We start from the raw sequence: 24,498 nt of genomic DNA, 5'->3' as shown, positions 1-24,498 counted from the left end.
AAAGTCAAAATGGTAGTGTGGAAGACTGGTAACGGCTCTTTTCATCCCATTTGCCATGTTACTTTGTCTTAGGTTTGTTTTTAAACGTACGTGGCTTTATCATTCTAGCAGATGACAAGTCCCTAAAGCTGAAAAATAGTCGTATTCTGTTGCAGTTCTAAGGGCTGTGTCTTCCAGGTCATTAGAAAGTGGTGTTATTTCAGAGAGTTTATGAAATCATACTTCTTTACTTGGACAATTGGTTGCTAAAAAGGGAACTTTTGGGAAATCTACCTTTGCCTATTTTTTTTTTAACCTTTGATAATTTTTATTTTGAGTGTCATATTTATCTCATATGAGAGGACTTTTTCTTAAACATTGCTTATGCTGAAAACCTTATTTAAAGCAATCAAGGTGTGAAATTAACAAGTACAGGATAAATAAAAATGTGGTTCTAGAAGCCCTAAGTCAAATTATATGTCCTATAGAACCAAATAGCACTACTATTTTTGTTTAATATTCAGAGTGCTAAAATTTTCTAAACCAGGAGAACTGTCAAACATTTGTAATTATATCATGTCATACTTTGTAGCAAAGTCAGCCCCTGACTAAGAAGTTGACAGCCCATGATAGTCCTTCCATAGCAGGGATGTCTGCATTTCAGACACATGGAGTGCTTGTCAGAGATCCCTTATGGGCAGATGTAGAACACAGGCTTCTTAAAACAGATTTTTAGATACTTGAGCTTTTCTAGTTTCTGCTGCGGTTTGCTAAAGCTACATTATCTCAGTCTTAGCTCTCAGTGCTTTTCAGTATGTTTGATGTTCACGTTTCTCCTTTATTTTCTCTAATATGCGCTGCTTTTTGTTCTGTAAAAACAAACGGGGCGCCTGGGTGGCTCAGTGGGTTAAGCCTCTGCCTTCGGCTCAGGTCATGATCTCAGGGTCCTGGGATCGAGCCCCGAAGAAGGGCTCTCTGCTCAGCAGGGAGCCTGTTTCCCCCTCTCTCTGCCTGCCTCTCTGCCTACTTGTGATTTCTCTGTTGAGTAGATAAATAAAATATTAAAAGAAAAAAACCCACAAACAAACAACAAAACAGTGTTAAATAAAAACAAGTAAGGTAAATAAGAAGCCTGGTTGGGAAAAGACACTGTTTAACACAGTTGGAGTTAAACCAGTGTAATCATCCAATGCAGCCAAAGTCCAGTGTTCTTGTCAGCTACTAAATATAATGGAAACTTGGTGTTTTAAACCTAGAAGAAGCAACAAATTACTGCTTTTGAAGTGTACAATTCACTTAAGATTTCTGCTAATTCTGAATTATAGGTCAGAATTTGAAATATAATTATTGGATCAGTTATTATAGGATAAGGACTCATAGTAGTGCATATAATTATAAAGACATTAGAATTTAAACTAAGGTGTTAATGTACTTTTAAAAATAGCTTAGAAAATTTAGATCATTAGTAGAGGTAGTAGAAATTACTGTCTTTCAGAAAATGAGATCAAACAGTTTTCATGAAGGATCTTGTGGGTCCATCATGTGGTTTTGCATATGGGTGGTGATTAACACCCTAGGCTTTCAGAGTGGTAGAGTTTGAGGCAGTGTTTGCCAAAGGGGACATTCAGAATATTTCTTTGGGCAAGTGATGACATAGGCAAATAGTCTGGTGGGGTGGGGGTGGGTCTGAGCTCTCCGTGTGGCAGCCAGTTTAGTACAGCACATTTACTCTCTTTCCTGGTTCAGCTTGCTTGTTCCCCTTTCTTTCTTCCTCCTCCTCTGTGCCTCAGCTGCAAGTCCTGTAAATATGTGGGAAGTATGTCTTGTTTTTTTGAAGGTAGAAAGGACTTTAATCCAGGAGATCCCAAGTCTGGCTCATCACAGTCATGCAGGAGCTCTTCAAAACCATAGACTTTTGTCCCTACCCCAGACTGCCTGCCTGCCTGCCTGCCTGCCTGCCTTCCTTCTTTCCTTCCTTCCTTCCTTCCTTTTCTTTCTTTCAAGAATGCAAGTGCCAGGATGGATGTGCAAGCTCGAGGGGGAGAGGCAGAGGGAGAGAGTGAGGGAGAATCCCAAGCAAATTCCAGGCCCTGCAGGGAGCCCCACATGGGGCTCCATCTCATGACCCTGAGATCATGACCTGAGCTGAAGTCATGAGCGCCGCATCTAACTGACAAGCCACTTAGGCACCCCTCGATGTTCTTAATCACAGTGTCTCCATGGGTAGGTCCAAGGGTTCAAGTTTTGATGATTAGGTGAATTTGTAAGTGATGGATGTGGTCTGTAATTCCCTTGTTTTACAAATATGGAAGGAAGAGCTCCAGGTATGCTCTTGGGAATAGTTGCCTTTCTCAAAGCTTTTGTAAGTCTTGTAAGGACTGAAAGCTTTCCTTAATGTTCTCGTGAGAAGCACTGTGATAATTTTGGGGTTGGTGTGTGGCAGAGGGGGCTGGTCACCCACCTAAACCCATCAGTTTTTCTCTTTCAAACGATGGAGCTACAGGGCCCTCGCTGCCTGTTCCTGACCATGGCAGGAAGCAAGTGTGAGTCAAGCGGTAGATGCCACTTTTCAGTCAAGGCTTTTAGGAAGCAAATGTGCTGCCTCTTTCCTGCTCCTTTGCTTCTGTCCGCTGGATGCAGGCAATGAGGAAGCTCTAAGGCACGGCCCTGAAGATGGAAGGAGCTGGGATTCCAGCATCAGTGGGGAACTGACTGCCTGCAGAGCAGGAATACCTGCCTGCCTTGGAAGCTTACGAGAGCAAGACACAGACTTCTGTATTTGTGTTTGACCCATTTTTAAGCCCACTTCTTACAGTAGTTAAGGTGTTAGGGCATTAAGTTCTCGTCGGGTTGGTTCCAGCTCCTGTATCCAAATCAGAAAAGGAAAAGCAGCTCGTGAAGCTGTAGGAAATTAGTGTTCTGTAGTTACCCTTCTCTACGGATAGAGTTCTGTGAGCTGTTCCTCAGAGAGTGGAAGCGTGGGATTACAGGGCTGGAGTGTTCTGTCATTCTGCCATATTTTCTTAGAAGTGTGATCTGAAGGAGGCGCCTGGCCACATGTGACGCTCCCTAAATGGCCCCTGTGAGACCACCGAGGAGGGGCTGCCAGCGTGCGGGAGAGGACTGATTTTCCGAGCATGCTGGTTTCAGAATGAACTCAGAGCTGACAATTCTTACTGATTTTTATTGATTTTTTAGAATTGATAGAATTAAAAAATTAGTAAATGAGTAAGATGTATGTGATGCAGAATTTTTCAAGTGTTGATATTTGCCTACTTCATTGTTTTGCTGTATTTCATACCATAGTATTTTAATCTAAAATTTTTTTTAACTTGGCCTTGTCATAGGAAGTGATGTATTAGTATATGTGGAGTCCTAAGTTGGTCCTATTTGAGTAATACAGACTTATTTAAAAATCCGTGCTTGTGGTATAGGACTTTATTTTAAAATGGCATTAGTGATATCTCTGTTCACGTGCGAAACACTGTTCCTTAGTCACTTCCGTACCTCATCCATAGATTTTGAATAGAAATAAATGCAGCCACTGGAAACCGGCAGACACATATGTTTGAGGGGGCTTTGGCCACAGCATTTTCCTTTTGAGAAGGTTGGTATTCTGTTTGCTTACTGTCTACATTTGTCACCGAGGGATCACCCAAACAGCATGTCTCAACCATGAACGTGGAAGGAAGGGGAGATCTTGGAAAACACTGAATCCGTGGCAGAGAAAGCACGTGATGGTGACCTTGCCCCGAGCACACAGAGGGTGACAAGGCTTGAAGGGAGCTGAGAAGCACCACCAGATCACTGCTTTAAATTATTTTGGGTGTATGAGGAAAGAAGGGCAGTGGGGAAATTACTCAGCTGTCCCCCTTCTTCTCCTTCCAGTTGCCCATATTCTTTTGTTCACCTAAGCATACGTAAGGTGCCACCATGGGGACATTCTGGGCACTTCAGCAGCAGCAGGGGCTTTGTAGGGGGGTGACTCTGCCATCCTTGTAACCGAGGAGGTACCCCAAGCACGTCTTCACTCCCCTCTTGGTTCTAGAACTTTTCCTAAGATGTTGGACTTATACACACGTTATGTTTTAACCTCTTCATTCATTTTGATAGTTTGTCTCCTGATGTATAAATTAATACAGAATATCTTCCTTCTAAGTTGAGAAGGGAGCTTCTTTGTTCAAGTGTTCCAGAATTTTGTAGATGAGTCTTACGCATTATAGATGATGAGCAAACTGAAACTTAGCCTTTTTTGGTTTTGCTTTTGAAGAGTCTGACTTTGTATATAGTCGTTTTCTCTCCTGCCTTTCTTTACCCATATTTTATTTTTTGAATTCATTAACACTCATATCAGCAGGCAGGATAAATATGAGCAGGGAAGACAAATAAAGGAAAGGTGATAGAATTTCAGATGAGTTTATTTTTGTGATTTGTACCACATCAGGTAAAACAGAAGAAGTGTATTAAAATACTCCAAGAATAATCATTTAAATAAAGTTTAAAGTTTAATGTAAGCATTGAATAAAGTTTGGAGGTTATTTAACCTTCTCTCATTTATAGTAATTAGTTAGAATGAGATGTGAGAGACACAGAGGCTTAGTCAAAAACAGCAAAATGGGAGTCAGAAGGAGTGTTCAGAGGGAAACTTAAGAACGGAATAAATGCAGTTATACTAGGTGAAAACTATGGGAAAAGGGTTAAGAAAAATTACAGAAGCAAAAGAGCTCTGTGTAATGAATGGCAAGAAACCTGCAGAGAGAACCTTCTAGCGTAATGAAGGGACCCATAGGTGTATATGATTGCCAGCGGCTCCTAGTCACAGAGAACCGGACTGGATGCTACGGTCAGAGCTTACATGTGGAGGACCGGAGATAGAAGCAGTGCCGACTGGACCTACGGACGTGAGAAGTCTTGTGATGCCTTAGCTGTATGTGCCCACTGTGTGCCTTTTCACATCGTGCCTTTGCGGGGAAGCTCCGCTGTGTGTGCCGGTTTGCAGCCTTTTGCGGGGATGTGAGGAAGGTTTATCTGTTGCGGATAGCTGGTTGATGCCACTGGAATTTTGAAGGTTCAGCACATTAACCAGCTTTGCCAGGACCGCGAAAAATGCCCTCATACTCCTCTGAAGTAGGACGTTCTGTTGGCCTTGGCATCTCCCAGGACTTTTTTAAGGCTGGTGTGGAAACGGTAGTGGGCAAAAATGGACAGGAAGATGTCAACATCTTCCCCCCCCGCCGCCCCGCACTGTGATGGCAAAGGAGTTAAAACTTTTTAGTACAGAGACTTAGCTATACGAGGAAGGATAACTTTTGCAGTAGGACCTCAGTCAGAAGTCACGTCTTTTTGGATTTCTGGGAGTCTAAATGGGAACTACTAGTTCGTGTATAGAGTAAGGGTTTTGTCAAGTCTAGGAAGTGATCTTTGTCAGTTTTAAGGAGCGTTATAGTTCTTCTAACTGTGCCCCCCGCCGATGGTTAGTAGAGCTGTGCGGAGGTCTTTGTAAGCCATCGGATTGAAACCAGCTCACCTTTTTGTTGGTGGTCGTGTTCTTTACTTTTTATTTGGGGATAATTTGGAGAGTATGCATACTCTGTCCTATACACACGTGTGTGTACACACACACTTTTTTCCTGAACCTTTTGAGAGTGAAATTTAAGTATATCATGACCTTTTACCTATAAATCTTTCAGTGTCTGTTTTCTAGAGATAAGGATATTCCTGTATATAATTGAAGTATTTGATTTTATAATTTTACATTGGTACTTACAGAGAAACAGAACCAATGACATATTAAATACAGATATATGAAATATGAGACTGGCATGAGGGCACTATTGGAGTTGGGAGGATCTCTTCTGCCGGCAAAGAAGATGTACGAGAACTTAGGGACTCCGTATCCCCAGTTTTATCACAGTCTCCTGCATGCCCCCGTCCCAGCCTTGGGGGGCTGGGTCCTTCCCGGTTAGTGCCCTCGGAGTGACAGCGCACCGCTGCGAGGAGGACACTCAGCTGGCTTTCTGATTTAGCCAGTCTCAGAAGGGTGTTCGGCATTTGAGACACGGCACTTTCAACCCTGCAGAGATCAGGCTTTCCTCTGGGGCACACTTGGAGGCTTTCAGGTCGTTTATGCTGTGCTTGAGCGGGGACTCCGACTCCCCAAGCTCATCGTTTTCTTTCATCATTTTTCCGGCTGCATCAGGGCCAAGCAGCCATTCGGTGTGTTCCGTGGCTCCCGGATGCGTCAGTATCGTGCATGGAACCGCTTGGCTCTTGCGTTCAGGTAAGTGGTTGATTAGGAACATCCAGGGCGGATATTTTGTGCATCTGCGATCCGTTCTCATCGTGGACCAAGTGGAAGCGCTCTCTCTCCTGAACAGAGTAGTTAGCATCTCTAACCAGATTAGACAGCCTCTTCTAGAGGCCCCAGAACTAAGTCAGAAAACGTCACCTCACTATTCTCCTCCACAACGACTCTGTGCAGAGCTCTGAGTCAGAGTCTTCAGAGACGGGGAGTCGACACACGTGTGTGTGCACGCGGATGAGTGGCTGTGGGCCAGCGCTTGCTCGCGTGGCACCCGGGTTAGGAGCCCCACCGTCTGCTTTCTGCGGCCGGGAGACACGGACATGTTGGTGTTTTCATTCTGATTCTGAAAGCCCAAGAACCAGGCGTGTGAAGGCCCGAGAAGACGATGTCCCAGCTCAAGCTAAAACAAAAACCAAATTTGCCCCTTTTCTGCCTTTTTGTTCTATGTTGGCCTCACTGATTGGGGGACACCCACCTGCATTGGTGAGGGTGATCTTTACTCAGTCTTTTGATTCAGGTGCTTGTCCCTTCCAGAAATGCCTTCAGAGACACACCCAGATGTAGTTTTTTTGTTTTTTTTTTTAAGATTTTATTTATTTGTCAGAGAGAGAGAGAGAGAGTGAGCAAGCACAGGCAGACAGAATGGCAGGCAGAGGCAGAGGGAGAAGCAGACTCCCTGCCGAGCAAGGAGCCCGATGCGGGACTCGATCCCAGGACGCTGGGATCATGACCTGAGCCGAAGGCAGCTGCTTAACCAACTGAGCCACCCAGACGTCCCCCAGATGTAGTTTTTTACCGGCTATCTGGCTATCCCTTAACCCGCTTAGTTAACACATACAGTTAATCATCGAAGTCCTTTTTGTCAGTTGACCTAAAATGTCCTTAGTAGTAGCATTTTTTCCCTGCCACCACAGAATCCAGGTTGACAACAGGCATTGCATTTTGTTGTCCTGTCTCCTTTGCCTCCTTGAATTTGGAATGTTTCCATAGTCTTTGTCTTTTATGACATTGACATTGGGTGAAGAATGTAGTCCTCCCCCTGTTTTTTTTTGCTTGTTTGTTTGTTTGTTGTTTTTTTTTTTTTCCGTGTTAAATAAAGTATTCCTCACTTTGTGTTTGTCTGCTGTTTCCTCTTGCTAACTGCAGGATTTGCATTCTCAGCTGCACGGATGCATGGGGGTCCTGTCCTTCCAAGAGTGTTCTGTCTGGAGGCATACCCTGTCTGTCTGCCCTTCCTTGAGGGTGTTAATTTTTACCACCCTCCCCCCACAAGGTGTTGCTGATTTATCCACCAGACAATCAGTTACTGAGGTTGTTTTTAAATTCCTCCTTTGCAACTGATAAGCAGTTGCTTTATCACCAATTAAACATTCTGCATATTGAAATGATCCCCCCAGATTTAGCACCCGTTGGTGATTCTTTGGCACTCTTTGCCACTATGATTGTCTGTCTCCTTCACTCTGTCCATCTTTACCAGTCGGCCCTCAGCATCCCAGTACACACAGAGCTGTCGTTTGCCCATCGGTTCATCCATGTGTCTGTCTGTCTCCCAGCTATCAATATGGACTTACCCATTCCTGTGTCTACTGGTGCTTAATTATTTGATGCTCCAGTCGTCCCAGATTTGGCCAGTGGGAGCCCTTTCCAGCTGACTCCAGTGTCTTTGTCACATTGGGTTTTTTTTTTTTTAAAGCATTTCTCTACTTTTTGACATAATAAAGAAAATGTTCCAGGCTCATCTTGTACACCTCTACCTTGCTCCAGCCCTAGAATCTGTCATTTCTTGAGGCTGCCAGGTTCCTTTTAGTAGGGTTGGTGTTGGGATGCCAAAGTCGGGTATTAATGGTGTGTTAATTGTTGCTGCCCACCTCCCTCCCTTCTTGATTGTCAGTGGGAGGTCCTGAGTGTTTCACCAACCATCCCCCATAACTATCCTTTTATTTATTTTGACTCTTGAGTTTAGTCCAAGAAGCACAATCATGAATATATTTCTTTCTTAGGGTTTCTCTTCTTTTCTTGATGGTGGTCATCAATTTTCATTACTTCAGCCATCTGAAGAGACTTTTTAAAGTGTCCATGTCAGTCTTCCCCCCAAAATCTATTTTAGAAAGTATAGGAAAATGTTAGGGAAAAGAAAAAAAGTTACCTATAATTTTGCCACCCAGAGGAAAAAAACTATTAACTTTGGTATGTAAATGGACTGGGTTGGATCTGCATCCATTTTAAAAATTGAACACTGAAGGCTTTCTCCTTTTTAAATATACTTTCTTAGCACCCACATCTTTTCATACCTAATAATTTATATTCCACATGTCTTGAGGCTTGATAGTTTTATATCGTGTGTTAGCTTATTGACATTTGGAATTACAGTGTTTTCCAGATTTCTCCCCAAATTAGCAGTTTCAGTCTTTTTTCCCTGCAGCTCTGTGATGAGCCTTTGTACCCGTCCCCGCTCTCCCCAGTGGACCTGCTGAAGAGGTCTCGCCAAGAACTCTGGAACGTGTCTTGGGACGTGTTTTTGTTGTATTTCTCCCAGATTCGCAATTTGGAAATTCCCTTTTTCTTCCTGTTTTTCCACTGGAATGAAAAAAATAATCCATACCTTTTCTCTTGGTAGTTAGTGCCGAGTGGCTTCTTACTGTCACTAAGGGGTTTTCTCCTTGAATGTAGGGTCTTGTCTTTCCCTCGCATGGAACCCAGGGCTCCGAGGCTCAGGGCCAGTGGCTGTCACACGTCCTGCGGCCTTTCGCTGGGCCCGTTGGGAGGAAAACAAAGTCTTCCTTCCTTGCTCTTCAGTGTTCTTTTTTACTAGTGTTTAAAATTTTCAGAGCAAATATATTACATGTTTCTTCTTATTCTCCTCCTTTTTCCTCCGCTTTCATATACCCTGTGCTTCATTCTCTTGCCTTTTGAAAAAAAGATAAAAGGCAAATCTGAGGAAAGTATACTAAGTTTTATCATGGAATGCTTTTTTTATGGGCATATTATAAATTCTTGAAAATAAAGGGTCTAATGGAAACACTTAATGAGAAAGTACAGGGGGCTCTATCACACGTACCCCCCCCTTTTTTTAAGTGAATAGACCGTTTAAACTAAATTAAGTAAAGGATATAAATTCTGTTGTTTCAGTTTTAATATTTCATGACTGATTTTATAGATGAAATTATATTTTACAATAAATAGGAAGAAGAATTTATACAGCCTGTTCTATTTGATGTGAAACAGCAAATCCCATTTCTCTGTAGTTGTAAAGAAAATTCATTATAATGTCTTTAGTTGTAAGAGATGGTTTCATTGTGATTAGTTACATTGATAGTAAAACAACCTTTTCAAATGGCATAAGATACTAAGGATCCTATGTGTCTGCTTTTAATAGCCCTGAACTTTTTCATTCTCTACTGAGTTTTCATTCTCTTCTTTTATCCTGTTTTCCTTTTCCAATAAAAATTTTATTTCTTTAAAATAAATTTAAAAATATTCTATGGAAATACTAATAAGCATTGGTTTAATAAATGCTTTTTGAGAGATATATTAAATTTTAGCTTTCTGTGTAAAATATTTCTGACTGCAAAAGCTGCATTTGTCAGAGGTGGTTGATTTAAGATTATCATAAAATTGAGTTTGTTACTGGATCAACTTACTCTATTTGGAAAATAGTACTTGAAATATAGGAAGATTGAAAAAAAAAAACAAAACCCAATGAAAATGAAGTAGCTGGATATGGACGCTGAGCTTCTAGTGCAGTTTATTTTTGTCCCATGATTTGGTGTTTTATGTTGCTTTTAATACATTTTCATAAATAGTGTTGGAAAGGTGGAAATCTTTGGTAATGATAGGGATGATGGTCTTTTTATTCTGTTGTGATCACCGTGTTTGATCCTTATTAATATGGTTTTTTAAGTCATTGTTTTAGCTCTTTCTGAGGCACTAAGCACAAACTCTCATTTTTAACTTTCAGAGAAAAGTGAATTGGATATTGGAAATAAAACGTAGGTATCCCTGGAATAGAAGCAAAATTCTCTTCTGACTTGAGTGAGAATTTTTTCCTACCAGGTAGTTTGCCTTTACTCCTACCTGTCACTCAGGCCAGGGAGCACATAGTTCGAACCGCTGGTCTTCACTGAGTCCTTAGATTCTGGCCGGGGGAGGTTCTTTGTTGGGATTAAACTGAACACAGTACATGAGATGCTCTGGAGTTGGGACTTAATCAGGCTCCTGGAGTCCTGTGGCCAGAGGTCCCCAGGTCTCCTGAGCTTGCATGTGTTCTGCTGGGGGCAGGAGAGGGTCACGTGATCTCTGGCTGTACCATGTCTGTGACCCTGGGCCATCTCATCGGGCCTGGGGACTATTAGGAGTGTAGGCTGAGCCTAGCTGGAAGGGAATTCATGGCTGCCATTAGTTCTGGGCCAGGTGGCTTGCTAAGCAGTTCCAGGGGCCTATACGAGTGAATGTCTTCGTCCAAAATGAGCAGGTTTTTCAGGAACCATTAAGACATATCTTTTATTCCATACAAATCTAAATTCAAAACTCTACTCATCTCTTTATTAGTTAGCTCTGTAATAACTCTTGATTTTATTATATCAGTTTTCCATTGTAAGCTGTATCAGATCTGGTTTTGGTAGTGGAAGAGGTATAAACGTAAATGTCAGTTAAGGAAAGTTCTAAAATCTTCTCAGGGAAGTTTGATAGGAGTTGTGCTCTTGGTACGCATTTCAAACATTGTACTTCAGTGAACACATACTCATCTGCTGTGTACCTTAATCTTACTGTGCTAGCACAGAGGATTCTTGTTAAAGATTGGAGCACATAGGAAAGGAAATGTATATAAAATATACATGAAGGGGGGTGAAACTGAGCCATATCTATTCTTGCCAAGGTGACCAGGAGAGAAGGGCGTTCTGTTCTCTGTTGCTACATTACATATTATGTCAAAACCCAGTGACTTAAAGCAACAAGGATCTATTACCTCCTGGTTTCTGTGGGTCAGGAAGGTTCTGGCTCCAGGTTTCTCCAGCAGCCAGGCTTTTGTGGGGTTGTCGTCCTCTGCAGTCTGGCCTGGGGCTGGAGGGGCTGCTCGCCAGCTGGCAGGAGCCCCTTGTTCCTCTCTGGCACTTGGTAGGAGCTCAGTCTCTCCACAAATATAGACGGCATGAATGTGCTCACAACAGGTAGGCCAGGGAGGGGGTACGCAGAAAGCTCGTGCCTTTTACGACCTGGTCTCCGGGTTGGATACCCGGACTTCCTCTGTCTTCTGTCTCTTACAAGCAGGTCAGCAAGGCTGGCCCACACCAAGGGGGGACAGTTAGGTTTGGTCCTTTATTCATTTTAAACTACCGCAGGCCTCTTCCTGGGTGAGGAAGTGAATGTGCCTGCCAGCTTACTGCTTAGGAATGCCCTGTGGCCCGTTCTGTGGACAAGGAAGACGTGAGTTTTACTGGGCTGAAGTGTTCCTGCACTGGTCGGATGGTGCATCAACCACAGCTGCGTACACATCTGTCCCTAGTGGTCACGTGGTCTCTGGTGTTATCGAGTCAGTGGTTTTTAGCGTGTTAAATTATACTCTTGTCATGGAAGAGTTCACTCAACTTGCAAGCATTTTCATAGAAAAGTGATCTTTTTTCTTGTAGGATCAGATGTCAGTATTCTGTGGTCTGTGTAACAGATTACAGCTCCAGGTGGGGATTCAGTGGTACTCTATCCAGCTGGGTAATAGTGTGATGGGAGGGCTGGCTGGAAGTGGCAGGTGGATGAAATCTGGGTAGTCCGCTGGTTTCTCTGTGTTCCTGTCTCACTCGTCTGTCACCTTTGCAGCTCATAACAGGCTTGTCGGAAGTCATACCTGTCTTACCCTGTCCTTCTGGGAGGAAGGAATTCCTACTGTCACATCTTAATGACTTCTGGAGTTCATCCTTTTCTGAACTCCCAAAGGGAGGGGACAAAAGACCATTGGGAGTTTTTAGATATGTGTGTGTGTGCATCTGCCAGGCTGCATACACGTGTCCTCTGCTCTGGTTTTACCGTTGGCCTGGTGCCAGCACATGCTCACTTCACGCTGCTTGTACCCCCAGCTGGGGTGAGGGCAGGAGGGTTGAAGGGTGAGATGCCATGGGGTGGAGGCAGGGAGAGGTGGTTTCTAGTGTGGGTGGCTTTGTCACACCAGTGAGAGAGTGTGTGTGAGCGTGTAAGAGAAAGTGAGCACGTGTGAGCCAGGGCTCAAGCTCACTGCACATGTACACGTCAGAAAAGAGAAAAGGGACGAAGAGAGAAGTGAAGATGAGCTTGGAACGAGTGAAAAATCCAACTGAAGGGAGGAGGGTGAGGGGAGAGATTTCATGAGTCCCTCCCAGAGTAAAGCTAGCATGTGAAATGGCTGAGTAGTTTCTGAAGTTCTTTCTTTAAAATGCTGAAAGAAACTTTTTGTGAGCACTGGCCACCAGGTGTCATCAGAAGGCTGCTATTGATTTGTTTCATTTTGTTCTTAAGAAGTATATGAGTGTTTAAAAAAAAAAAAGCATATGAGTGTTTTGAATTCTTGCAACTTTTTAAAGAATTTTAAACTGTAGCAGAAATTATTTCAGTTAGAGTAGGAACTTTATTTCATGACAGTCTTGGTGAGTTAATACTTCATAGGTGAAATTGAAAATGATAAAGTTACATGCAGCTTACTTGTTTCTTTGTCGTTTTAAGTCAAGGAACAACTTGCTGGGAATTTGGATGAGTGCGTACTATAAATGGAGTTGTGTATTAGAGAATCTTTGTGGCACAGTGAGGATGTGTGTTGAATGGTAATTGATGGATTTGTATAGGAATCAGATGCTTTAAGAAGATTGGGTTAATAATATACCCGTTACTTTAGTGTAGACACCTCCTAGGTCTTCTGAGTCTTGAAATCTTACCTGAGACTCATTTTCTTTCTCCACTGGTACCAGTACTTTGAGAAGAAACAGAGATTATGATTTACTTACTCTAAGGATTGGCAGTGAGTCCCCTAACTGTCCATTTGCTTTGTTTCTGAGAAAATTTAAGGTGCTTTCTGGTTGGCTTTCAGTCAGTGTTTGTTGAGTGAATGAATGAAATTTGTGTCCAGAAAAATGAGCGCTTAAACAGTCCCAGCTGAGGGAGCTTTGGATTCTCTCCCGCATCTCCATTGGCAGTTTGGTGCTTTCTGTTGAAGACTTTTGTTGAGTCTTTCTGTTGAAGACTCTTCTGTTTAATTTATATTAGCATAAATGTTCTCATTTCTGTTTAATCTCCTCTAGATCACTCTAAGATATTTATTAAATCATCTTACACTCCTCCTTTCTGACATCCTTCTAGTTCTGGGCCTTGTAACTTAAAACTATTAGAAGGCATCCTTTCTGTAGTTTCTCTCCCTGTGATACGTCCTGCATACTGAAAAATTAATCATAATCAAAATCAAAATAATCAAAAATTAATCAGCGCTGTGTTTGGTGACTCCTCATTGGCACTACTGAGTAAATTTCAACTTTCAATTCAAAGCCTTGTGTGATATGGTCTTGGTTGACACTTTGCTTCTGTTTGCAGTTGCTGTGTAGTAGAAAACCAGCGCGGTAGCTCTCTGGACTGTGGACGACAGTCTTGTGTACTTGCATCATTGGTGTTGTGTGGCTTTTCTAATCCCTTCCTTCTGCTTGAGTTGTTTGTTCCTACCTGCTCTGTCACAAAAAGAAAAAAGCAGTTTTAGTTTCCTCAAGGTTTAGCTCAAATGATATTTCTGCCATTTTGGCCGAATATTCTGCTTGGAAGTATGATTCCTTGCTCATTTACACAGCTGTAGATCCTAGTTCCTGTCACACACATGCACACCTGGCCTTGTATTACAGTACTTTTGCATGGATGTCACATGGCTCCTGAAAGAACAAGAGCCTGGTGAGGGCAAAGAACGCATGGGCAGCACATTAGTGCCCCTCATGCGGTTGGCCCTCAGTGTGTGTGTGTTGAGTGTTCAGTATTCTTTCTCGGTAAAATGAGATGTTGAATTATTTCATCACTTTAAAAAATCAGTTGGGCGATAACAAGTGTAGAAATATTTTCTCCTTTTGTTTTAAAATTTTTGGAGACATTATATAGAAGATAATAAAGGGTTTCATTATTCTGTATGTGTGTATTAATGCAGCTGTCACTCTTCTGTCTGAAATAATGGAGTCATGTGTTGTTCCATCATTAGAACATTCACACTGCAGAGGTGTACGTGTGTGAGTCCCCCTAAGTCAGTGTTTGTTCTATACGTACACTTCTATAGGTCAGTGTTTGTTCTATACGCACACTTCATAGGTGAAGCTCCTGCTAGTGTCCACAGTGAAGGTGGTATGGTCGTGTGTCCGAGCCGTGTCAGAAGGGAAAGAGGTGGTTGGACTCCTCATTGAAAGGAAGAGAACTCACACCATTTTAGATAAAACACTAAAAAATGTTAAACATAGGTTATGTTAGGGACATTTTCAAACATGTACATATATAGATATATACACAAGTTGGTAGGATAGTATACTGAATTTCCATGTAACTGTCCGTCAGCATTAATCATTATCAGCACATAGCCTTCACTGTGCCCCTCTGCTGGACTGCTTTGAAGTATGTCTCAGACATTTTTCATTTTACCTATACATACTTGGAGAAGATGGGGTGCCTGGGTGGCTCAGTGGGTTAAAGCCTCTACCTTCGGCTCAGGTCATAATCCCAGGGGCCTCTGCTCAGCAGGGAGCCTGCTCCCCCCCCCCACCAATCCCCCGCCTGCCTCTGCCTACTTGTGATCTCTCTCTGTCAAATAAATAAAGTCTTAAAAAAAATACTTGGAGAAGAGACATTTATTACATCACAGTGAGTTATTTGTTTATTCTAGTACCTTATATGTGCTTGGAATTGTTCTAGGCTCTTTGGATGTAAGGGTTCATAAAAGAAACCTTGCCCTTACCTTCTAGCATGGGGGGACAGGAAATACACCAGGCATACAAATAACCACAATAGGAAAAACACTGATTGCATCAACATTTAAAACTTTTGCTTATCAAAATACATTAACAAAATGAAAAGAGAGAAAATATTTCTGAAACCTGTGTCTGACAGGTGATTTATATTCAGAACATATAAGCAACTCCTGGTTCAGTAACTAAAGAGACGACCTGTGTAAGAAGTGGGCAGAAGGCTAGCGAACATCTCATAAAGCACACAGCAAAGTATTCAGCACCATCAGCAGTCATCAGCGAAGTGCAGATGAGAGCCACACACACGACCAGGATGACTTAAATTGAAAAGACTGGCAGCATCAAATATTGGTGAAAATGTGTGCATCAGTCAAAATGCTTGACATTGTTGGTCGCTGTGTAAGAAGCTTAGTTTCTCAAGAGTATTAGCATACACATTTGTCCCTGTAGTTCAGCCTTACTACCCCGAGGTATTTACACAAAAGGAATGAACATATATGTTCATAAAAACACTTGTCTGAGAATATTCATGGCAGCTTTGTCCTAAGAGCCAAAGAAGGGTCTGTCCACGGAATTGTGGTGTACCTGTACAACGGGACACTGCTCTCACTGGGATTGGGATGTGCGTACTCTTCATATATGCAAGAGACACTATGTTGAGCAAAAGAAGGCAGACCCTCTCCCTGCAAAAGGCCTATTGTCTGATTCCATTTCTGTGAACTTTTGGGACAGGTGAGACTAATTCATTGCAGAAGACTGGGCAGTGGTTGCCTCAGGGAGAGAGGGGGAGTTACCAGGAGTGAGTGGGCAGGAGACAATTTTTTGGGAAGGTGGCATGATCTCTATCTTGATAGGGACACCCATGAGGGACCCCGTGTAGGTCTCTGGGCTTCTCTTTCTGGTGTTTCTCCTCTTTCTGACTCTGCCCAACAGATTCTAGCTGCCCCTCAACTTTATTGGAAGACTCCTGGGCTTTGTCTGGGATCCCTGTTGCTGTGCTGTGGCCTGGGTCCTTTTCTCCGGGCTATAAACTGGGACTCCTTTTTCTTTTGTAGCTCGTCTCTGATCACCATCCTGTAGTTTCTGCTGTCCGAAGTGTTAAGCTGTTCTTTCATAGATTTTGCCAGGTTTTTTTTTTTGGTTTTTTTTTTTTTTTTTTTTTTTTAGTAGTTTCATGTGCAAGAGTAAATACAGTTCCTTGACTCTTCTTGACTAGAAATAGACGTTTCTGGACTGGGCAATATTTCTAATAAAAAAAAATTGTCCAACCATTTATAATGTAAGGCAGAGATTTTGTGGTGTTCTTTGCCGTAATTCCAGTATCTACAACCAAGAATACTTGGCTTATGGTAGGGACTTCATGACGTTTTGGGGACAGATGCATGATTGATCCCCCCCACCCCGTTTACGCTTTAGTTACGAATGTTGAATAGCAGAACTAATGCTTTATTTAAAGGAGCATTTTCTAAAGGGTTCTTTGGAACCACTGGTCTCTTGATTCTTTATAAATAATGAGTTCTATAATGAAATTGGTTTGGGAAATGCTTATGTGCTGAAACATCCTATGGTAAAGAAACTTTGGTTCAAACCAGAGTTGCCTGAATGTATTTGACCAGAGGTTTATCTTTCCTGCCCAAACATCTATTAACTTCTTACTTAATTTATATTTTCTGGATCACATCTTGAGAAATGGTAAACATCTTGTAAGTGTAATAAAACTATGTACATTTATCTTTTTTACTCTTTTACAAGAATGGTACACTCTGTTCTTGTAAGACAGTTATTAAATAGAAGATGCTTTTGTGTTGTAGGTTATATACAACAATTTGTGTATTTTTAAGCAGCTTTATTGAGATACCATTTGAACTACAGTTTAATGGATTTAAGTATGTTCATGGATGTGTGCAACCATCACCACAGGAAATTTTAGAACATGTTTATCACCTCAGAAAGAAACCCTATGATCTGTAGCTTTCACCCCCTGTCTTACCCTCCTCCCCCAGCCCTAAGGAACCACTGGCCTGCTTTCTATAGCTGTAGATATACCTATGTTGGACATTTCCAGTGAAAGCAATCCTATGCTGTGTGGTCTTCTGTAGCTGGCTTCTTTCACTTAGCGTTTCCAAGGTTCACACATACCGTGGCATATGTCAATACCATGGCATATGTCAATACCATGGCATATGTCAATACCATTCCTTCATGTGGCCGAATATTCTGTCGTGTGGGTATGGATGTACCTCATTCAGTTTTTCTGTTAATCCATTGATAAACATTTGGGCTGTTTCCACCCCCTGGCTATTAAGACTAATACTGCTGTAAACATTTGTGTACAAGTTTTCACGAGGATATGTATTTTCACTTCTCTTGGCCGTATACCTGGAACGGAACTGATGGGCCATATGGTGGCTCCATGCTTAGTCATTTGAGGAACCGCCAGACTCTTTTCCAAAGTGGCGTCACCGTTTTACATCCCCTACAAGCCTTTGAGTGATTGGTCTGATGTCTCCACATCCTCACCAACACTTGTTACTGTCTGACGTGTTGATTCTAGCTGTCCTAATGAGTATGAAATGGTATTGCATTATGGTTTTGATTTGCATTTCTCTAATGAGTACTGATAGAGTATGTTTCATGTGCTTTTTGGCTGTTTGTATATCTTCTTTGGAGAAATGCATAGTGAGCCCCTTTGCTCATTTAGAAATTGGTTCATCTTTTTATCATTGCGTGGTAAGAGTTCTCTCTATGTTTAAGCCCCGTGTCGGGTAGATGATCGCAAAATGTTTTTCCTGCTTTGTGAATTGTTTTTTCACTTTCTTGATTGTGGCCGTTGAAGCACACAGTCATTTGAAATTTTTAATTTTGCTAAAGCCCAGTTTATTCCTTTTCTTCTGTTGCTCATGCATTTGGTATCACATAAATATATTTTGTTCTCTGCTTTAAGCAGTGTCAGAGCAACAGCCTTTATTGGGTTTGTTGTTATGAAAAAAGTAGTTAAATAGATAAAATAGTTATCACTAGTTTTGAGGCCATAATATTTGATGGTTTTTTATTCACACGAAATCCAGTGGCATTTGGCTAAAAATTCCAGTCCTGGTGTAAAGTAAATGGAAAATGATATGTTTTAATTGAATTAAATGGCATAAGGAAAAATAAAATCAATATTATTGATTTTAAAGCATTTTATTCAGTGACATTCTTCTCTCCCCCCACATTTGCTTCGTTAATCCTGCTCTCCTGCGGGCGTTTCCGCTTGTGCCGAGCCTTCAGCGAGCGCTGCAGGGCTGTAGGATGAGGAAACCGGGACTGGCGGCGGGCAGGGAGGAGGTCTCCGTTGGCGTGAGAGAGCGCGCGGCGGCGGCCGGGGGCGGCGGCGCGGCGAACGCGGCGATGGGAACGAGGACGAGGACGTGTTTAGAAAATCAGGGCGAGGCGCGTGGCTGCAGGGAAGGGAGGATGCCGAGCTCCTGCGTTGCGGGGGGGCCCGCGTCCCGGCGTGTGTCACAGCGGGTTGTTCCGTTTGCTTCACGGAGGGGGGTTCGGCTTCCCCGTGGGAATCCGCAGCGGCGGCCGTGCGCCGGCGGGGAGAGGGGCTCGGGCCGGCGAGGCCTCTTCCGGCGCAGACTCGCCGAGCTCCGGCGCGGGCGCCGCTCCCGAGTCTGACGAAGGCCTTTCCGTGCGGCCCTCGGCGGCCGCGTGCAGTTCTCGGTGTGCAGGAAAGCTCGAGGCGGTGACAGGCCCGCGCTCGGCGCGTCACCCCGTGCTGGCCTCCGGACGAGGCTGTGTGTCCCGTGCGCGGCCTGACCAGCTGTCTGTTTTCTGCGCAGGTGGCGAGCGCCCGGTGAGCCGCGCCAGGCCGCGGCCGCCTCAGCACGTCGGCGGCCATGGATGCGGAGAAGAAGCCGGAGAGCGAGGACGATGAAAACAGGAGCCGAGGAGCGGACGCAGCAAGTTCCTCACCGCGCCCTGTAGACGGCGGGCCCGTGTGTGACGGGATAGCACGTGCCTCAGAGCCTGCCACCAGCAAGAGAGGCTTCCCGCGCGTCCCCGTCCCCGCGGCGGTGGACGGAAACCAGCGCGCGTGCAAGCGGCTGCGGCTCTCCGCGGGCGCGGGGCCCCCTGAGCCGGTCGAGCCGCGCGCTCTGGGCGGAGACACTTCGGAGCGCTCCGCCCCGGAAGTGCCTGCCCCGCTAGGCGAGACCGCGAAGGAGGCGCTGCTCAGTGAGGGCCCGGCCGGCCGCCCTTGTCCTCCCAGGGCCTTCTCCGCTCCTTGCGGTTTTAGCCCTGGTGATGCGGTGTCTCCGAAGACAGACCCTGAAGACGAGGCTGCTCAGGACGTGGTCTCCCTCGACGCGGAAAGAGGCTCTCCTGTCCCCCGGACAGAGACCAGTGTTGGTTGTGCCGCCGGACACGTCGAGCCGGTTCTCAAGTGCAGCGTTTGCGGTCATCTGCTCTCTTCTTGCTCCGACGTGGAGCAGCGCGCCGAGGGCCCCACGCAGCAGGTGGCCGGCCCCGCGTGCTGCCGCTGCGGCCACAGGGCAGAGAGCGGTGCCGCGCTGCGCGTGCACGCGAGCCCGACGCCCGGGCCGCAGCCGGTCTTCTCCTGCGAGCTGTGCGGCTTCCAGTGCGCGCAAGAGAACCTGCTGAACGCGCACTACCTCGGCAAGACGCACCTCCGGCGTCAGAATCTCGCTGCTCGCGGAGGATTTGTGCAGATCCTAACAAAACAGCCCTTTCCCAAGAAACCGTGTACCCTGGGAACAAAAAATGTTCGCGTAAAACCCAGACCTGCTAAACCCACGGCAAGGACGAGTGATCCCAGAGGCGCACGGAGTGCTGGAAGCAAAGTCCACGACTTCCGAGGAGGCGTGTCCAAGCAGAGTGGAGGCAGCGAGCTGCTCGTTGAAATGATGCCATCCCGGAGCACTTCGTCCGAAAGAGTAGAGATGGTTGAAGAAAACGTAACTTCCATGGGTATAGCTCGAAACCCTGAAAACCAGAGTAAAAGCAAAAAGATAGGAGCGTTGGTAAGCTCAGAAGGTCTCTTTAACAAGTTGGAATCTACCAGAAATACCCTCCAGGCAGCGCACGGAGTCTGTGCCAGCCCGAGACCAAGACCCGAGCGCGGCGTCCTCCTGTTGGGCGGTGGCTTCCGACGACGAACTGGCACGTTTACCTTAAAAGGCCAGGCCAAGAAAAGGCTTAATCTTTTAGGAATGAGTAAAAGAGCAACTAATGACCCCCAGAGGTTGTATATGAAACACTTTAGAATGCAGGTGAAGGCAAGTGAGACAGAGTGTATGGCCAAACACGGAGAAGCAGGTGGCGGTGTGCGTAGTCTGCGTGTGACTTCCTCGGAAACCCCGGGCCTGACGCGGGACAAAGGGAGCTCCCCTGTCGTGTGCTCCGGCGGCTTTGCGACGGGGAGGCCGGCTGCTGATCACCAGATATGTGCTCGTACAGACTGTGGTCACGGAGCGCCAAATAGGACAGGCGTGGGGAGCCACGGGGAGAGGGGCCCTGCGGGAGAGGCGAGGCTTTGCTGCCAGGCATGCGGTTTTTCCAGCACATCGAGGGGGGACCCTGATAAGCATTTGCACAATCGCCAGCATCAGCACACTGCCGTTGGCCTCAGGTGTCAGTGCTGTTCGTTTATTTCTGAGAATGAGCTAAATCTTAGAGACCACATGAAGGAAAAGCACAATATGGGTTGTTTTTGCACTCCTTGCAATCTCTTCTTGTCTGAGAAAGACGTGGAAGAACACAAAAAAACCGAGAAGCATATTCGTTTGTTGGTTCAACCAAAGACTTCCCAGTCGTTTAACAGTGATTTGGCTTTACAGACTTTATCCTTAAGTACTTTAGAATCAGAAGATACAAAAGGTCCTATGAATGAGTCTGTAGCTCAGGAAGAACCTTCTAAGTCCAGGGCAAGCCATGGGCACGAAGTGAGGCACTCCAGTAAGCCTCAGTTTCAGTGTAAGAAGTGTTTTTATAAAACACGGTCTTCCACTGTTCTCACAAGACACATCAAGCTCCGGCATGGCCAGGACTATCACTTTCTTTGTAAAGCGTGCAATCTTTACTCGCTCAGCAAGGAGGGAATGGAGAAGCACATCAAGAGAAGTAAGCATCTGGAAAACGCCAAGAAAAACAACATTGGCTTAAGTTTTGAAGAATGTATTGAAAGGGTGTGTATAGGTGCAAATGACAAAAAAGAAGAGTTTCACGTTTCTGGAAATGGAAGGATTGAAGGCCATGTAGAAGGTGTGCGGTTGCAGGAACATTCCTATCTGGAAAAGAGCCTAGTGACTACCAAGGAAGTGCCACAGTCTGGTGTAACGACCAAAGAGGGTGAGGTAGCTTTGACTGCTACTCCAAAGAGAGGGAGACCCAAAGGTAACATCTCACGGACATGCTCTCACTGTGGTCTCTTGGCCTCTAGTATTACAAACCTGACCGTTCACATTCGACGAAAACACAGTCATCAGTATAGTTATTTATGCAAAGTGTGTAAGTATTATACCGTAACTAAGGGAGATATGGAGCGCCATTGTGCCACTAAGAAACATAAAGGACGTGTAGAAATAGAAGCAAATGGCAAGCAGAATTCAGATATCGTTGTTGGCCCCGAAGGGGGTAACCTTGAAGCCTGTAGAAAGAATGCCATTTTAGCAGGTTCAGATGAACTTGCTCACAGGTCAGCTGAATCAGATACCTCCACTTCAGAAAAGCCAGTGCCAGAGCACGGAAATCCAGCTGAAGTCGAAGGTGAAAATGTATTTCATTCTGCAGATGGGGAAGTCCACAGTCACCTTTCTGATAAAAAGGAACAAATGTCTCTAGAGCCAGAGGACCCTCTCCAGCAGGCGGATGCGTGCTCCCAGAGAGATGTGACGGGTACAAGTGATAACAAGTGTGTACACTGTGAGTTTAATGCTCACTCTTCTGCTTCTCTAGAACTCCATGTAAAACGGAAGCATACAAAAGAATTTGCTTTTTATTGCATGGCCTGCGATTACTACGCTGTGACTCGTCGAGAGATGACTAGGCATGCAGCCACAGAAAAACACAAGATGAAAAGGCAGTCTTACCTGACCTCTTCTGACACAGAAGTGTCCAAAAACATCATTATCCCCGAAGAGCAACATCAACACAATTCTGAAGAATATCAGATAATTTCAGACGAGCCATCTGAAGAGGTTCTGAAATCTAAAAGTACTGCTGATTGTTGTGTTTTGGATGAGGACACTAATTTAGATGTGTCTAAGGTCCTCCGTGCTCCCACCTCCGTGGAGATTGAGACTGAAGAAGAATCTAATCTCAGTGAAGACCGTTCCTTTTGTGAAACTTTCCAACAGACTCTGGCCAAGGATAAAGCTCTGAAACCTGAGGAGATGGTGTCCCTTAATATTTCCTCTAATTGTGGCTCCCCAAGCAGATTTCAGAATGAAAATTCAGGAAGCCCAGCTTTGGATTATGAGGCAGTAGAGAGAGCCCACAGCACGTTGGATGAGCCTGGCGATGGGAGCACACGCAGTGAGAGCGATGTCGGCCAGGCAGTGGAGAATATAGATAATGCCCCTAGCAAACGTGGATGTCCTGGAGGTCTCGGGGGAGGGCATCTGGCCGAAGGCACCATCCCTTCTGTGATGACAAGGACAAGGCAGGAGCTGAACCTGGAGAGCGGTGGTCAGAACGAAGTTGGGAGTGTGCAGAGTTCAGAGGATTTGAAAGATACTCGAGAAGACCCTGTTCTGGAGAACAAGGAAATTCTGTTGAATTCCCAACAGGAAACTAAAATTATTTTGGAAGAGGATGGCCCAGCTTCTGATAGCGCAGTTGAAAGTAATGACATTTATGAGACTATAATCAGTATTGATGACAAAGGACAGGCCATGTACAGTTTTGGCCGGTTTGATTCTTCCATAATAAGGATCAAGAACCCTGAAGATGGAGAATTGTTAGACCCGTCAGAAGAGGGTCTGGTCACAACAGGTGTGAGGATTAGTGAGTTGCCCTTTAAAGACTGTGCTCAAGGCGTGAAAAAGAAGAAATCTGAAGGCGTTTCCTTTGGTGAGTCCACACGAATTCGTTGCGATGATTGTGGCTTCTTAGCCGATGGTTTGAGTGGACTGAATGTTCACATCGCCATGAAACACCCTACAAAAGAGAAACACTTCCATTGTTTACTGTGTGGAAAGTCGTTCTACACCGAGAGTAACCTCCATCAGCATCTGGCCAGTGCAGGCCACATGAGAAATGAGCAGGCCAGTGTAGAGGAGCTTCCGGAGGGAGGGGCGACTTTTAAATGTGTCAAGTGTACGGAGCCCTTTGATTCAGAACAGAATTTATTTCTGCATATTAAAGGGCAGCATGAAGAACTGCTCCGGGAGGTGAACAAGTACATAGTGGAAGACACTGAGCAAATCAACCGCGAGAGAGAAGAAAATCAGGGAAATGTTTGCAAGTACTGCGGGAAGTTGTGTCGGAGTAGCAACTCGATGGCATTCCTGGCACATATCCGCACCCACACAGGTATGTACCCCTCCGTGGACCCGCGTGGGCCCGTCAGGCACAGACGAAGGGCAGCATGGCTTGTTGTCCCGTCCAGATAGGGAGTCTGCGCTGCATTTGCTTGGTGGGCCACTCCCCTGGCTCACGTGACCCTGCTGGGTGGCACTCCCGACATGTGCCATAAGTCAATGTTGACACTGAACATTTCTGAAGCTGATTAAGGCTTAGTGATTCCAGGGCAGGTTTTTTGACACATTTTTCATTTTATCAAAAAGCCTTGCCCCTCAGATGCCTTTGCTGAAGTCCTGTCTCTTAACAGCTTTCCAGTTGCTTTTGAGTCCTGATTGTTTGGTTTTCCAAGGTAGCTATTAAGTGGCTCTGTGGGTTTCCAAGGACATATTAATTGGCTTTTGAAGAATGAAATAATAAAAATTTTCTTAGAATTTTAGGGATTTAAAATTATTCATTGGCAGATGGTTTATATCGAAAAGTGTAACTCCCAGGCACCAAGATTCTACTTTCAGGGATCAAGATTAGTGAACACTTTTCAAAGTTAATATGTCCTAGGGATTTGGTTTTCACGAAGGCAGCACCTGATTTAGTTTCTGTGCTCTGTCAAATGTAGTGTTCCATTTTAATGTTTAATTTGGGGTGGAAATTCTTTTTAAACTTTTTTTTTTGTGGAAAATGCATAAGCCACTGTTCTAAATTTATGTAAAAATTCACTGCACTGTTTCTATAAACCTGCCATACATT

General features: G+C 44.6%; 2 protein-coding genes across 2 annotated transcripts in view; both read left to right on the top strand.

Annotated features, from left to right (window-relative positions):
• TSHZ1 (teashirt zinc finger homeobox 1) overlaps positions 1-24,498 on the top strand; it is a 631,926-nt gene that overhangs the window by 8,386 nt on the left and 599,042 nt on the right. The gene's annotated exons all lie outside the window — the stretch shown is intronic.
• Positions 19,110-23,843, top strand: ZNF407 (zinc finger protein 407). Its single transcript, XM_032872154.1, has one exon. The coding sequence runs from the start codon at positions 19,110-19,112 to the stop codon at positions 23,841-23,843; it is 4,734 nt and encodes a 1,577-aa protein (XP_032728045.1).

The sequence above is a fragment of the Lontra canadensis genome, unplaced genomic scaffold (assembly GCF_010015895.1).
Source record: "Lontra canadensis isolate GAN:19392208 unplaced genomic scaffold, GSC_riverotter_1.0 scaffold44, whole genome shotgun sequence".
In the NCBI taxonomy this organism is placed as follows: domain Eukaryota; kingdom Metazoa; phylum Chordata; class Mammalia; order Carnivora; family Mustelidae; genus Lontra; species Lontra canadensis.
Note: the sequence above shows the minus strand (reverse complement) of the source record. Positions and strands in the feature narration are given on the sequence as shown.

Bases quoted from the DNA above. Each gene is read 5' to 3' on its own strand.
- ZNF407 (XM_032872154.1), top strand. From the start codon at position 19,110: ATGGATGCGGAGAAGAAGCCGGAGAGCGAGGACGATGAAAACAGGAGC.